The 16,146-nt window shown below is 39.4% G+C and overlaps 2 protein-coding genes across 2 annotated transcripts; both read right to left on the bottom strand.

Annotated features, from left to right (window-relative positions):
- Positions 1-1,603: 1,603 nt before the first annotated feature.
- EIF6 (eukaryotic translation initiation factor 6) lies at positions 1,604-5,676 on the bottom strand. The gene is made up of 6 exons (XM_053452962.1): positions 5,559-5,676; positions 4,328-4,413; positions 3,822-3,997; positions 3,036-3,212; positions 2,515-2,696; positions 1,604-1,865 (listed from the first exon to the last, which is right to left on the bottom strand). The coding sequence occupies exons 1-6, from the start codon at positions 5,663-5,665 to the stop codon at positions 1,856-1,858; spliced, it is 738 nt and encodes a 245-aa protein (XP_053308937.1). The 5' UTR covers positions 5,666-5,676; the 3' UTR covers positions 1,604-1,855.
- A 2,918-nt stretch (positions 5,677-8,594) lies between these two features.
- FAM83C (family with sequence similarity 83 member C) lies at positions 8,595-14,071 on the bottom strand. The gene is made up of 4 exons (XM_053452958.1): positions 13,523-14,071; positions 10,579-10,746; positions 9,697-9,821; positions 8,595-9,427 (listed from the first exon to the last, which is right to left on the bottom strand). The coding sequence occupies exons 1-4, from the start codon at positions 14,027-14,029 to the stop codon at positions 8,665-8,667; spliced, it is 1,563 nt and encodes a 520-aa protein (XP_053308933.1). The 5' UTR covers positions 14,030-14,071; the 3' UTR covers positions 8,595-8,664.
- Positions 14,072-16,146: the final 2,075 nt, after the last annotated feature.

Below are 16,146 nucleotides of genomic sequence, written 5' to 3'. Positions count from 1 at the left end.
CATGTACACATGTACGTATACATGTACGTATACATGTACGTATACATGTACGTATACATGTACGTATACATGTACGTATACATGTACGTATACATGTACGTATACATGTACGTATACATGTACGTATACATGTATACATGTACGTATACATGTATACATACACGTATACATGTATACATACATGTATACATGTATACATGTACGTATACATGTATACATGTATGTACGTATACATGTATGTACGTATACATGTATGTACGTATACATGTATACATGTACGTATACATGTACGTATACATGTATGTAAGTATATATGTATACATGTACGTATACATGTATGTACGTATACATGTATACATGTACGTATACATGTATGTACGTATACATGTATACATGTATGTACGTATACATGTACGCACGTATACATGTACGCACGTATACATGTACGTATGTAGGTATATGTATGTATACATGTATGTACGTATACATGGATGTATGCATGCATGTATACATGTATGCATTTGTATGCATGTATGTATACATACATATACATGTATACATGTATGTATAAATGTGTATGTATATGTGTGTATGTATATATACGTGTGTATATATGTGTATCTATGTGTATATGTATATATATATATATATATATATATATATATGTATATATGCATGTATATGCATATATTGCCGTCCTGGTTCACGTTAGATATTGTATGACAAAACTATACAATTATCTTCATGCATGCCAAAATGTAGAGATATGATTGTTTAATCATAGCCTTGTTGCAAAACCTTACCTTATAACTGGACCGTTTATCAGTGGGAGTTGTTTGAGAATGAGTAGTTAAAATGCATTTAACATCCTGCTCTTGCAACCTTCCGTGGTGACTGTGAATTAGATATTGTGTTTTAACGTTCTGCTTTGTCTCCGTTTCCAAATCAGATTTCGGATAAAAGAAACCTAGAAGCAAAAGTACCACAACTAATGTGACAGCTTTCACCTAGTTTGATGCTGCCCCTGAAAGAAGACTAACAAATACATTGCAGTGCTTGGATGCCAGAATAGTTGAATGGATAATGCAACAATTGAGTGACAATAAACAAAGTTGTAAATTATTCATATTCAGAGAAAAATCTTGTTATTAGTGGGGTACCTCAGGGATCTGTATTGGACCCATACTTAATGCTTTTAATAACAATAAAGACTGAGGCAAGGTATATCTTTTTTCCGCAAAGGCCTGCATCAGGGTACATAGTGTTGGTATCACTGACAACAGAATAGAGGTGCTTGGGAGTTATTATTTGTAAAGAAAGATGTGGTTATATCACTTTACATCATATTCTAAATACAGAGACATTAATATGTGGTTGGTGCCTCCTTGCAGCCATGACAGCTTCCAGTCTTCTAGTGAGGCTTTCCACGAGATTTTTGCTCATTCATCCAGTAGAGCAGAGACTTGTGAGGTCAGACACTGATGTTGGATGGGAAGGCCTGGCTCGCAATCACCGTTCTAACCGGTCATGCTAGAAGAGAAAGGGGTAGACAAGGAACCACTACTGAGTTACTCAGAGGAAAGAAGAAAATACACACTTTGAAGATGTTGTAAAATAGTATTTATTATTTTTGTATTGAAGCAGAGTAAGTGCATTACATAATACTCCTGGAAAACGTTGTGTACTACATTATCCAGGTTTTACATATAATTTCAGATACCGTTAAGTTGCTGCTTAACCAGTACACACCAAGTGTTCCTAATCAACCTATTTACATTTGGTAGCACAGTTTTGCTTAAGTTAGCAACTGATTTTCAAAGGTGTTCTTCCGCTTTTTTTTTCCTGTAGTTACCTCTTATGTTAAGCTGAAAGAGAAAAGAGAATGATTAAAAAAAATCCATAATTAAAAATGTTATTCTTATATCATATTCACAAATTTTATACACAGGCTATGCATTAAATGCTAAAGATTATACATAAACTATTTTTAAGCATTAATGCATATGCCTTTGTATTTCTATTATGAACATAACATACAGACAAGAGTTACTGTGACACAGGTAACGAAAACCAAGTAAAGAATGTTTGTGCTCAAGAACGCTTCTCATTAGCAGCAGTGTATATTGGCCTAGACTGGTTGGGGAGTAAACAGTAATGTAAAACGGGCAGGCCCCTACCGGTCCAGTTACCCTGTTGATGACTCCACATAGCATGCTGTAGCTAATGCCAGGATATGGCATCATATGCCAGGATATGACATCATATGCCAGAGCACAGTAGTAAGGATGACTGCGAGTGTACGTATGTTACGCAACAGTGCTAAGGACACACACTAGGGAGTGCTAGAAGTTAGGAAAATATGAGGAATTGGACCTACAAATAAAATGATCACAATTGTGTAGTCAGCACCGTATATAAATGGGAATACAGCAATGTTCTAATAATGATTGTGCACTATATTGTCATTTAGAAGATTGTTGTGGATTTGGATAATTGTGTGTTATGGTATCATACCTATCGATGAGAGAATCTCTCATGCTGGTAGCGATGGTACTAGGCTGTGCATCACTCAGTTTGAATACACTTTCTATAACGGAGAGCTCGGTGCTTGTTGTATCCAGGCCACAAAATGCACACCAATCATTAACAACCATTCCTGACGCAATCACTTCGCTGCCTCGGTTTACTGTACCAGCCTACAAAATAAAACGCAACACTTTCATGTTTGTAACGCTTCATACGGTTTACACAGAGTGGTTCACTTTTTATAACTAAAAAAAGATATTGGAAAAATAATTCAGAAATCTAAAATCATTGACAGGTTTTTCAGGGAACGTCACAGAAAAGCGAGTGCCGACCCGGCAGCAGGTATTGACAGGAGGGTACAAAGCAGAGAATTCAACATCCGGTTATGAATGACGGTGCAATGCTATCAGACGGAAAACACTTGGTGTACAGAAGTCCCTTAAATGGCGGGATTTTATAAAGTTTCGTTGCATCATTCCCCGAAAATGATTTGTACGTAAAAGGCTTACCACGAGGGGAACCTGTAAGAGAGAAGACAGCTCATCTTGATCCTCGATGGATGTTTTGGGATGGACTAAACCTCCTTGATTACTAAACGCACAGTAACTTCCAACGAGAACCTGTTCGGCGACTGTTTGCCTAAACACTTCCACTTTTAGGACATCTGCCAATATCTCCTCCGTTTCCTGCAAATAAATTAAAAGCAATGAGTGGGAAAAAGAAAATACATCACTTATTTTCATGCAAATTCTACAACTATAAGTATGTTTGTATAAACAAAATACAACACTCTTATTTTCATGCAAATTCAAACATTAAATATGTTTGTATAATTAGCATTAACACCAGCGAAGCCCACCGGGAGAATCTGACAGAATCTCTAATAAAAATGATATACGCTAACGAAGGATATTTGAGAATTTCGGCAAATAAAATGTTCTATAATAAAGTTTGAGAAAACCTTAAGCGTTATCATCAAGATTTATTAAAATATTACTCTAATGCTTTACATTTTCAGCTATTCCTGCTCCAGGGGCGATAGGCAAATTGTAGAATACACCATATACGACGGGTCACAGTTATAAGGAGTAGGAAAGCACTTAATACGCACCAATACGCAGAAGTATTTTACTGGTTACTATGGTGACTGCATTACAATCATGTTTCATAGATGCTAAAACCACTTTTCAAACATCTATACACTGGTCCAAAAACCCCAAAATAATTTTACAGAAGGATTTTATGTTGCAGCTTAGGCTTCACAGGCGACTGTAGCTTTTAGAGGCGATACGTACCCTGTCAAGGTCTGGATGGACGAGGGCTACATAATCATTACACGCGATGACGTTTCCCAAAGCAGAAAGCCTCTCTTCCACTCTTTGGATCCGCACCGAGTCCGGCAGACTGTTTCTAATGTGCTGCAGCTCTTGATCTGTAGTATTGCTCGGTACTAAAAGACCGTTACGGTTGCCTAAAATAAAACATATTATGAGAGTGCGGTGAGGAACAAAAAGCCATCTCACGCTTCAATAGGAATATTTTCTGAATATCCATTCTGATGCCTGAGAGCCATCAAAAAACATTTTACACCACGAGGAAACGTTGATGCTTGCTTTATAATAATACAGATATATCTGGAACAGAAGAGTTAGTAAGAGATTACAGTTCTTCTATCCGCACTCGAGTGATAACGAGCAAGCGTTAATTTATATATCAGAGCGAATTTGTGAATCACCCTGAAAAGGACGTACTGTACTGAAGCTGACGGGCCGGTGACCGGAGTTATGACATCATTACTCACCAACACACATCCTGCCAATAATTCTGCATCCCGCTATTGAAGCATGTACTACAGGGACAGTCTCAGAAAGCTCTCCTTCAAACACACTGCAAAGGAAAGCATTTGTAATTAAAACATAGCTGCCGTCGTAATTTATATAGAATGTTATAGATTCTATAGATTTAAAGACATCACAGCCTTACCAGAAGACAGGTTAAATATGACAGCGGCAAACGGTTACTGTTTGTTGTACAGTCATGGAACGGCAGCAAACCAATATCAAAAAAACAGCGATGAATAGATGAATAGAGTTAAGGAGGTGACTCCCTTTTCTCCTGGAATCATCAGGTCTGTGATGCCAAGCGGACATTTTTCCTCCAAACGTTGCTCAGCGCTGTGCACACGCGGGTTCGCAGTACACAATGTATCCCGCCGGAACCAGAGTGGCACAGAACTAAGTTTGTGCGCTGAATTCTGTGACAGAACAGCTCGTGTGAAGAGAATTCCGCAGCCCGCACAGAACGGTAACATTATATACCCAGCAGACGGCGATTCTAAAATATACAACGTGGAATCTCAAATACTCGAGTCATCGAGGGACAAAATGAAGACGACTTCTATCCAGACGCGGATACACAGGACTCCTGCCCCGTTTCTGTTACTTGATGCCTGGCATCTATCGCCAACGCAGCGCCCAGGAGGACTGCAGCGGGGCAAGGCTGGTTTACACAGATTGTGGGGTACAGGGCAGGTACAAGGCACTTATTCACAAAAACAACACAATAGGGTTATGTCTTAACTTCATACACGAGCAGAGCCCAGAGACGCTCGAAATATTAACTCTTTAACAGCTCATCATCACGCTTTTTAGGTGTTAACCTAATGGCTCCAATAACTCCTCGTGGAGCCCCTGATTGACCCCTTTATTCAAGCAGGGACACCAACCATAACATGCAGGCAGCAAAAGCTCCAATTCGGAGTCTTATAAACAGACTGCGTGGCCCTAATAATCTGCCCCTTCACCCAAATAGTGGGCAAAAAACCCCGGGACTGGGAGCCAAACTCTGACAGCGCCCATGGATGGTTCTGTTTAACCAAAAATGTACTAACGCGGAACAGACTGTATTTTCCAGGATAGTAGATCTCGTAGATTTATCTGTAACCGAAGCGATGTGTGTTAGAGAGACGGCGAGATGTATGTACATAGCGATCAGCATCTCTGGACCCTGCGGTTCCTCCGCTCACCCCATACCTGTAGAAGTTTTCCGATCCTCCGATCGCCACCAGGCAGTAAGTGTTAGTAAGTTTCGCGAAACACCCGATCTCGTTGTTGTTTTCAAAAGAGGCCCGGACTGCCATTTCGGCTTCGTTGAAGACTTTCTCCCGCTACGAACACAAAAACTAAATTAGAGGCCTCCTGGCGGCGGAGAAACCCATCGGGAACGGCTCCGTTATCAGCAATAAACGCATTTCTGTACAATGACTTACCGGCGCTAACGATTAAAACCAGCGAGCTCGGTCTCCTCACGGTGCAAGTAACTATCACCCACCTCTCAATGGGTCAAACACGTGGCCAGCGTGAGCTTCTGATCCTCTTCCGGGTTGCGTGCAAAGGCTGCCGAAGGACGCAGAGAGCGTCGAGCGAAGGCAGCCATTTTTCTTGTGGGCAAGTTTGGAAATGCATAGAAAACTCTTATTGTATACCTTTTATTCCAGTTTACTAATATTTGCGGAAATATTTTTTTTTATTTACGCAATTGCTCTTGTTTTACGAAGGACAAACATCTCTAGACTGTTTGGGGCACCAATAAGCTGGTAAAGGTGGCTTTACCAAGCAACATGCCCCACAGTGCCACCTTTACCCTAAATAATTTGTGAGTGCCTTTGCCAAGCAGCTTATCAGTGCCATCATAACTCCCAAACAGCCTGTCTTTGCCCTCTTTGCCCTCATCTTGACAGTGCCCCAAACAGCTTATCTGTGCCATCATTGCCCCCAAACAACTTGTCTGTGCCATCATTGCCCTCAATTTCTGTGGCTTCTTTGCCCCTTGCGCCCCTTTCAACACACTCTGGCACACATATGTAAACACAGTTACTCATACACATCCATTCTCTCACACCACTACTACTAACACACACTCCATCTCACACCACTTACACATACATGTTTACACACAAAATTACACGTATAAATAGACATCCACATTCATGTTCACATTATATATATATATACACAAACAAATAAACATACATACATACATACCCCTGGCCACCCCCGCTTACACTGTGTATCCTATATCACACCCGATATGTTCAGGTCTCCCCTTGCCCATTTAAAATAGTGGGAAATGGGAGGGATTGGCGTGTGATAGGTGTGGCGGGAATGATGTGTCGTTGGTAGGTGTGATGGGAGTGAGTTGTGATAAGTAAAAGGTGTGTGTTATGGTGTGTGATATATGTGAAGGCAGGTAGGCGTGAGGGATGGGGTGGTGATGTGTGATGGGAGTGAGTTGTGATAGATGAAGTGCTGTATGTGATAGGTGTGATGAGAGTGAGTTGTGATAAGTAAAAGGTGTGAGTTATGGTGTGTGATAGATGTGAAGGCAGGTAGGCGTGAGGGATGGGGTGGTGATGTGTGATGGGAGTGAGTTGTGATAGATGAAGTGTTGTGTGTGATAGGTGTGATGGAAAGTCAGTGTTTGTTCCGATGAACCTGCCTGGAGTGTTTTATTACGTGGAAGGTATCCTGACTTCGGCTCATCTGACTACCCTCTTCTGGCTTTGTTTTAGGACTACAACCATGGACTGTGCTATCGTTTGTATAATAAAGGTATAATTTTACCACACTTCTCCCCTCTCTCTTGTTTGTGGCTCCCAACACATATGGGAAGTCATTAAAGTAATTATATAACCTTTAGCTGCAAAAGCAATGATTTTCTTTTCTCCACGGTCTCCTTATTGTGACAGAATGAGCTGTAATACAGGACCCCAAGGTACTCAGAGACGGCTCCAGCCTGGCAAACAAAGACAGCACAGGCAGGAACTCCATTGCGTAATTAATCCAATCAATAGGATTACTGCCGGGGGATTAAAGGTTGGGTTGTATGCATGTATCTGTTAATTTATGTTAATGAAGTTCTGTGGATATATCAGTCTATGTTTTACATCAATAAAATTTTAATTTTTGCTGTACTCAACTCAAGGTAGTTGTGTCTACTTATTGGGTACACATAGCAGGGTTCCAAGGTGCGCATGCTGGCTGGTGCTGGAAGTGATTCCGGGGACAACAGGAGGATACATGTGGGTGATCTCTGGGAGTTACTACAGCTCTCTCTTATTCAGGCTTTATTTTTTATTTTTATTAAAATCAAACATTTGGTAGAGATACAATATTTCTTATTCACAGTACTTCTTTCAAATTTTAGGCTGTGTCATAATTCTTTCTAGTATGGAACACAATGTATTTACGATTTATGTCTAAATATCATGCATCTCAAAGCATTAGCTAGCATGGCTGACTTCCAAATGCAGGGATGTTACTTACTTGCGGTGAGTAATACTTACAAGCGAAACATTGATACATATTATTCCTATTATTATTTCCTATATTGTTATTTCACTAAATCATCATCATACGTTGACGTCTCTGGCAGCAGCACTTTATTTATCTATTGATTTATCATTTATTGATTTGTGTAGCAGCATAATAATATTTCACATAATTGCCCATCGTGATACATTTACCTTATAACCTGATGTTTCCTTACATATAGCGTTCATTCCATCTTCCTCCCCTGTGTTATTTAGTGAAAATCAGGGATTTTTCTGATATTTACAGCAGCCATGTCTCTAGAGCTTCACTTTGATGATGATTTTTAATTATCGAGAAGTCACATATAAAAGTGTTACACATTTGATACAATTTAACAAGAAATAAACTATTGTTATAAAACGGATAGGTTTAATAAGAAAATCATGTGTATTGCCAGTAAAATATAATTCTCTGTATCTGCCCCAGAGGGTCGGTGTGAAAGAGCCACAGGTAGCAGCTTGCCTTATTTCCTTTAACCGGCTTTATTCCTCTCTTAACTCAAACATGAATATACAACCCAAGCCCACCAGGCACCCAAACCTCAGGCATGGCTGTCATGTCACTAAAACTGACTGTTCTGGCTGTCAGATAAACTCTTTAAGTGTTACCTGTATATTTACTGTATATTTACTATCACATGTCGGGAGATAAAAGTAGTTGATATGAAAGACACTCGTCACTACTTTGTTAATTTGTCCCATCTTTGGTAGATTTTCTGTAAGTCCCCTCTAGTTCTGAGGCAGAGCTGCCTTTGTCCATCGTAGATTTATTTACGTACTAAATCAAATCTGCTATAAATTTTTTCTGGTTTGTACTTTGTAATGAGGTCTAGCTTGCTGTGTCCTAGAGTCATTCGTTTGTTCTTCATGGGATCCTCCTTGTTTTTAGCATTGGCTGGGTCGCTTTTTTTATGTTGGGATTCGCAGATTTTATTTAGCGCTAAGTCACTTTTCATTTTCGGTGAGGTTTTATTTTCCGCCTGCAGAGGTTTTTTCTGTAGAGCCCCAAACTTGGGAGTCAGTGGAGAAGATGTCGTTGTGAGGCTTTTGTCGTTAAGGATTGGAGTTGACTTTGATAAGAGTAATTTCTGCATTGCCAGTAGGTTATTCCTCTCAGTGTTCGGATCTGACTGGCGACGCGCTTCGTTCAAAATATCCACATCTTGCTGTTCACTAAATTTTCGGCCATAATTATTTCCATGCGTTTTATCGTCGTAGATGATGGTTACTGCTTGGTTGTTAGAGAAAGGTGGAGTCTTTACACTCGACTGACTGCCAGAATTAGAATTCGATTCAACGGAGATCTCAGGACCTCGTTTAGGTATTGGGGGAGATTTCTTGACAGCCCACCGGTTCCGTAAGATTCTATTTCCAGCTGCCTTGGGGTTTTCATTCTCTATGCAGGTAAAGTAATCGGCTTCCAGGGAATCTGCGTATAAACATCGGAATTCTCTGTCGAAGACTTCAACTATATTTCCTTTGAAGTAGGTCACCATGTTGCTGTGGACGTGGCTTGAAAGCCAGCTGAAACTAAGACAGGAGAAGTGTATTTTAGAATGCAACCGGCCTCTAAGTTCTATCCAGCACAATCACATCAGCACCGGTGTCAACCAAGAACCATTCCACTGATCACGTGTTTTAATATTTGGGAAAGTACACAAGGCACAAGAACTTCTCAGCTTTGGGAACAAACAGTAATCACTAGAAGTCACGCTTTTCCTAGTAGTTCATACAAACCTAAAATATGAAGATCAATATCATATAAATCGTAGTGCTGATTTTGTTTTAAACTTCCTTACCTGTATGCCCCGGCAATAACATGTTCACAATCAATGATAATAAACTTCTCCAGAAGCTGGCCAGAGAATTTCTTTCCCGATTTAGTGCAGTAAGTATCGCCAGTCATCGTACGGATTTTCATGTTCTAAGATTGAAAGAAGAAAATGTTAAATGAAACATTCTGTGTTATTACTTATGTTTCTAATAGCCTGGTTTCTTAAGGTGTTACGCAATGTAACGCGTTGGATCATTTCGAATCTTGCCAAGCTTAATTTTAAGGTTTTTATTCAGCTTGGGAGAAACATGCAGCAACTTGGGTGATTGCTTACCTCACCATGAGCTCACCAGCTGAACCCATAGATCAGGCCTGAGCAACCCAGAAAGCAGCAAGTTTAACGATAACCTGACATCACAACCTTACATCACAACCTGACATCAAAACCTGACATCACATCCTCTCACCCGACTTTCGTGGTTATGTCCGCAGAGATGTGGATTAGGATAGAGAAGAAAGAAGAACAAGAAGATGTGAGACACGGAAACGGAAGTGGTCCACAGAGAAAGCAGGGAGAAATTCAGAGAGCATTAGTAAGAGAGAGTGAACAAAAATCAGCGTGAGAGTGAGCGTGAGAGTGGGTGTGAGAGTGGGTGTGAGAGTAAATGTGGGCCTTTGACAACAAACTTTGTTCCTGAATTTTAAATGACTCCCAAGAAGGGGCAGGAAACTGAATTCATTGTCCGAAAATGAATTGGCCAAAAAAACATAAAATGAGTCCAAATAGTTTTTGGCCCATTTGCACGCATCTATGAAATAGTATTTTTTATTTTATAATAAAATAAAATTTTGCCTTTTGCATTAAAATACAGATGCCCTTCATGAACTAACAATGATTTCTACTTACCGAAACGTGAATTTTGTTGAAGCCCAACTTTTCATACATTTCTATAAAATAGATAATGTTTATTTCATCGAGTAAAAGGTAAACTGGGACTCGTCTTTTGGTGGCTGCTTCGATAAGATCGCATAAAATCTCCACATCTGTGAACAAATCCATCACCACTGCAATAACCTGGAGATAGAAAGCTCATTAAGCACATAACATATATAATCCAGTTTGCCAACCGTGTGGTATTTTAAAAATATATCATAAAGCAGAGGAAAACATTTGTTTTTGTGACGTTAGTTGTGTGAATAAAGACATGACTTTAATAAAATATATTATGCAACATGTTACTTTTTGATTGTAGCGAGTGTAATGGAGTGAGAAGTTAAGAATATAGGGTATTTTACCTACATGATTTCATTTAAACACATTTTTAATGAGCTGTATGGTTCTTAATATAAGTTTAGTCTCCACCCCTTCCCTTTCTTCTGTCGTTTTTTTGTTTTTTTTCTTCCACAGCAGGACTCTGTCTCACATACTGACCTCCCTCTCCCCCGCTGCTTTTGTAGAGAGAGATCAGAGGAGACCAGGAAGTGTCTAAAGAAGGTAAGTGAGCAGGTGGGGGCAAATAAAAGGCAGGACAGAGTGCACAGACAGGACTGACTGACAGAGAGATAAGAGCATTTCTGGGCAATGAATTTTGTTTTCAAAAGGGTAACAAATAAGCTAAAAAGGAAACAAAAATATTCCAAAATTAGTTTGAGCCCTGTGCACAAGTGTAATATACAATATTTGTCTGAGTGTGTAATCTCATCAGATCCACACTGTGTCTGCAAATGGCAATAATAAAATGTGGCCACCCTAGTCCTCACTGGTAGAGACATCGCTAGTCTCCTGCAATGTCTCCCAAACAGCTTGTCTAAGCCATCTTTACCAGCAAAAAAGATTAATAGAAGAGTAAATACTGGTGGCGTGGAGAGGGTTTGTCTGCGTAGGGAGGCCCAGACCATTTGTTTGGAAGGGGCTCCAAAACTACTGATGGCAGCACTGGGGACCGTGCTGTGTGCATGCGTGCCTCCAACATCAAAGGCGGAAAGCCCAGGCCCTGTCTCAGTCCCCAGAAGTGTCAGACACTGCTCCAGTCTTCCAGGTAAACCTTCACTACTTTTAACGCATTGCATTAAGACTTCACCCTTTGTAGCTCTGCCCTCACCGACACAAAACTATGGCCGACATTTTCTTATTAGGTCAAACCAGGATAGACCTAATAATTATAATTCATTATTTCCATTACACAACATTGAACTATGTCTATTTAATGTCATTTGCATAAAAAATATTTATATGTGATTCATAAACCTTCTGAGAAGATTCCGAGTTTCACGGTAAATAATGACTCACTGAGACTACAAATACAATTTATCTCCATGCGATTCGTTGATACTTTCCCTAGCAGCAAGCAGGAGAAGTCTGGACTTTGAAGCTCATATAAAGCCTCCTTCCTCAGATTAATTCAAATCCATTTTAAATCGGTCAATGGATCAATGAACGCTCACGTGGAACAATGTAGATATTCTTCCTGCCCGAATGTACACTTAATCATCGGGTACTATGACGAGTTCTGTTAAAGCTTCTGGAGGCCATGGGAACAGAAAACATGTTTGTTGCAGTGTTTGTACCGGTGGAAATTAGGACGACCAGATATGAACATTGTAAACGTTGGGCCGCATGTAAATGTTTGTTGCCTTATATGATGCATAGGTCTCTTCATTCATAGACTAACACATATAGAATTATGTTACTTGTCATCTTAGTGGAGGTTCTTCCCCTGCTCCTCTCCTGTAGGTTACGTGACTCTAATTTTGAAAACCGAATTGCAACACGGATCATTAAAAATAACTTATTAAAATGTATGGAAAATTAAAGCCAGGGCTGAGTTAAGTCATCTACGGCATTACAGAAATAGGAACGGGGTGTGTAATTATTTACAAATATAGCAAATCATACCGGTAAAGCAGAGATTACCGTTCACTTAATACTAAAGACAACTGACGGTCTGCGTACACATAGTAATGGAGAGAAACCGTTTATGATTCATTGTGAATTATCATTTGTTTTAAATGTGTTTGTTAATTATGATTAAAATGTTTAACTCATTTTGTTCAAAAAATAGCTAAAGTAGATTTATAAACTATTGTAAGTTATGAACAGGGTTCATATTTGTGGATTATCAATATACAGAATCTGCATATGGAACACGATTATATAAGTATAGATACTCTGTTATATCTCTCCAGTGTCATCTGCGCTATTTCGTGGAACATCTTTAATGGTAACAGGACCGGGGGCAAACATTAGCTGGATCCAAGTACACTGTGGGATTTAACAGATAACATGCGCAGGGTGGTTTTATGTCAGAGAGCTTGCCAGCTTGCCCTTGTCACAGCGGACACGCAACACGATGCGGACCATAATGTAGCTGGACAAATCTTCCGTTAATGAGTAATGAATAAATTCTCGTTGGGCATGCTTGCGTTTGCACTGTTTAATCGACAATTTTTCACTAGATGACGTTTCGAGGATCGGAAGATTAGTTTAAAGATACTAAATTTCTTTATTACTATGTATTGATTTATATAATGTGATCTTATTCTTTGTTTGTGATGGTGTTAATAGCCCACGCCTAGTGCCTGATCCTTATTACTCGGATACATTTTGTTTTACATATATGATATATCAGTTTTGTAGGTGCAATGGCTTGAAAGGTTTTACACATTTTACCATAATGATATATGATACGGTCAATCAGTGACATCACCCACCCCAGAAATAAATGATTTGGCTTTTAGACACAGCAACATATAAAGCAGGTGGTCAGTGTGTATGTATTTACTGTAGGCTGTCAGTATACTTCAATGCATAGATCTATGTGAAGATTCAGCCTCAATAACAACATACTTACCGTCTTTGCTTTATTTATCAGCGACCGTATCAAATCTTTGATAACGTTGGATCTATGCCTTTGGAAAATAACTTGCACCTCTGTGCCTTTGGTTCTAGTGGCCAGCGGCAGCTCGGGCCACCCCAGCTCAAGTGCTGGGGCATCAACATCTGACATCACAGGAAAGTAAGTTCCAGATGTTAGCTCAGAAGGACAATTGTCACTAAAGGAGGTGTTGGTTCCATCGCCATCCAAGACGGAGTCATCAGACGCTCCATTAACATTTGCACTTCTGCAAATAAAATCAATGTCCAAGCTGGATAGGAAAGGGAGCTCCTTCTCCTCACTCAGCACCTGGAGGTACCCCTGTTCTCCATGTTCCAGCAGGGCATCGGTGGCAAGGCGAGCGGATTCGTTATAATTTAGGACAAACGGTGAACTTTGTCTCCAGGGGCTTTTAAGTTCTTCTACTCTGCTCCTAAGTTGGCCGGTTGTTCTTAATCCTCTCCTGGCCTCTGGATTTTGCATCTTCAAAATTCAATCCACAAAACGAAATCAGAAATCATAAACGATAAATCCCAGCTGCAGCTTGGCTCTTAGATGTGGAATCTTCAATGGACGGATAAAGTATGAGGAGAAATTCAGCTCCCCGTTCACCTGCTTCAGCCTCGCTATCTTCTGGACAGTTTCTATTGAACTTCCTCATACCTACCCGAGCTTTTACCTAAACCCATTTTCTTTGTAATCTCACAACAGAATCCAGCCCTACCCCCATGCTACCTGTTTGTTGAGTTTTTTTTGCCTCCCAGACAGACGACAACTAAGGTGTTGTAATGTAACGTGTTCTAGCAGGCAGCAACTGAAGATCGCTGACAGCACAATGCTGTTTTATAGAAGAATTCAAACATAAATTAATAGCATTTTATTTTAACCCTAGTAGCACGTGCTTAGTATATAAAACTATCTAAACTATATAAAACATTGAACACACACACACACACACATATATATATATATATAAAACTATATAAACTATATAAAACTATATAAACTATATAAACTATAGAAAACTATATAAACTATAGAAAACTATATAAACTATAGAAAACTATATAAACTATAGAAAACTATATAAACTATAGAAAACATTGAATATATATATATATAACAGGCATCATTTCTATTTCTATTCTATTACCTTGGGTGAAGCGTGGATCTTACGTCATTATTTTGTGGTTTCGATCCATTTATACTTTGGATTTCTCTTTATCTTTTATCTCTTTATCTGTTTTTTGGAGATAAATATTATTGATTGATTTTTTGCTTTAACCAATTGATAGTGGGGGTTATTTTACATTTCTATATAATTTCACATATATCTTTCAGAGTCACACTAGTGCTGTATTCTTAATCCTTTCTAAATGTATACAAAAAATATTTGTCTAAAGAAAAAACCCAATAAATATATATTCAAGGGGGAAGGACGAGACGAGAATAGACAAAGACAAACTGATACATTAGGGCCTTGCTTAATAAGTAATAATAAAGGATAAGGTGTACCACATATATGGCTCATTTTTCATGGCAGGGTCAGCAAAGTATTAAGACAGTTACTAAGCGCCATGGAACTTTGTTAATTTGTCATTTTTGAAAGCAATCCCAATAAAAAAGCTTAAAACACATAAATGTTGATATACAAAACATAACGATACTTCTCTTATTTTGAATAATGTATGTTTTCGTGTTAGTTTGTGTAACTATGACAATTAAATATTGTTATTTCTATGTTTCTGCAAACAAGATTATGTTGCCATTAGCTTTATGCGTAGCCTGCTAGAACATGTTACAGTTTGAATAATCGAACACGCATTTTTTTTATATAACGGCTAATGCCGAAGGGATTATTTTCTGCACATTTTGAAAAATGATTGACTGTTAAAGTGATAATTAATGCGCTGATGCTTTGCATGAATTTACCGCCTGCTGACGTCGAATCAGTGAGTGCGGTGTTTGCATGCAGGTAAGCACACCCATAGGTGTGAGCGTAAAGGTCTCTTGGGTTCGGTATTCATTTGGGAAAAGTTGCTTTTAGAGCTTATAAAACTAACTTTGTCTGTGAAGCCTTTAATGCTCTTGAAATCTCAAATATATATATATTTTATGTTTTTTCTTAACATATTTTCTTTCAGATAAATAACTTTAAGTTTCTTTTATGCAGACCCAATCCGCTTCCTGGTCCCGTGGGCCCGCGGGGAAATGAGAATGGTAGCTGAGTAAATGTATGTGGTTTACCCTTTGCAAAAGCATGGGGGAGTTCTGCAGAACCTTCAAATCCATTGGCCCACTTAGCTTGGGCAAACGTATCGGTGGGGGGCTTCATGAACGTGCGCGGAAAGCAGCCCCACCGATTTCATCAGGCCACGAGGAAGGTGGAGAAGTCCTATATATACTCTATACTCACAGGAGTGAACATGGCCGGTGTCAGACTGTAGACACACGAGAAAGCACCAGATCTGCCGTGGGAGCAGCAGCAAGATAAGTGGCCCTCATTGTCTGGCACGGCATTTGCCCAATTTGGCAGGCGGCCAGTCCAGGTCCGAGGAAGGCTAAAGGTGCTGCCCTGGGTGGGGCATAGGACAGTCCCA

This window comes from Spea bombifrons, chromosome 13, assembly GCF_027358695.1.
Source record: "Spea bombifrons isolate aSpeBom1 chromosome 13, aSpeBom1.2.pri, whole genome shotgun sequence".
NCBI classification, from domain to species: domain Eukaryota; kingdom Metazoa; phylum Chordata; class Amphibia; order Anura; family Pelobatidae; genus Spea; species Spea bombifrons.
The sequence above is the reverse complement of the archived record's forward strand: the minus strand, read 5'-3'. Positions and strand labels throughout refer to the sequence as shown.

Bases quoted from the DNA above. Each gene is read 5' to 3' on its own strand.
- EIF6 (XM_053452962.1), bottom strand. From the start codon at position 5,665: ATGGCAGTCCGGGCCTCTTTTGAAAACAACAACGAGATCGGGTGTTTC. The intron at 3,213-3,821 runs GTACGTATCGCC...ATTTATTTGCAG, and splicing joins TCCATCCAGACCTTGACAGG to GAAACGGAGGAGATATTGGC. The intron at 2,697-3,035 runs GTAAGCCTTTTA...TTTATTTTGTAG, and splicing joins TCTTACAGGTTCCCCTCGTG to GCTGGTACAGTAAACCGAGG.
- FAM83C (XM_053452958.1), bottom strand. From the start codon at position 14,029: ATGCAAAATCCAGAGGCCAGGAGAGGATTAAGAACAACCGGCCAACTT. The intron at 9,822-10,578 runs GTAAGTAGAAAT...TTTCAATCTTAG, and splicing joins TCAACAAAATTCACGTTTCG to AACATGAAAATCCGTACGAT. The intron at 9,428-9,696 runs GTAAGGAAGTTT...CTCCTGTCTTAG, and splicing joins GTTATTGCCGGGGCATACAG to TTTCAGCTGGCTTTCAAGCC.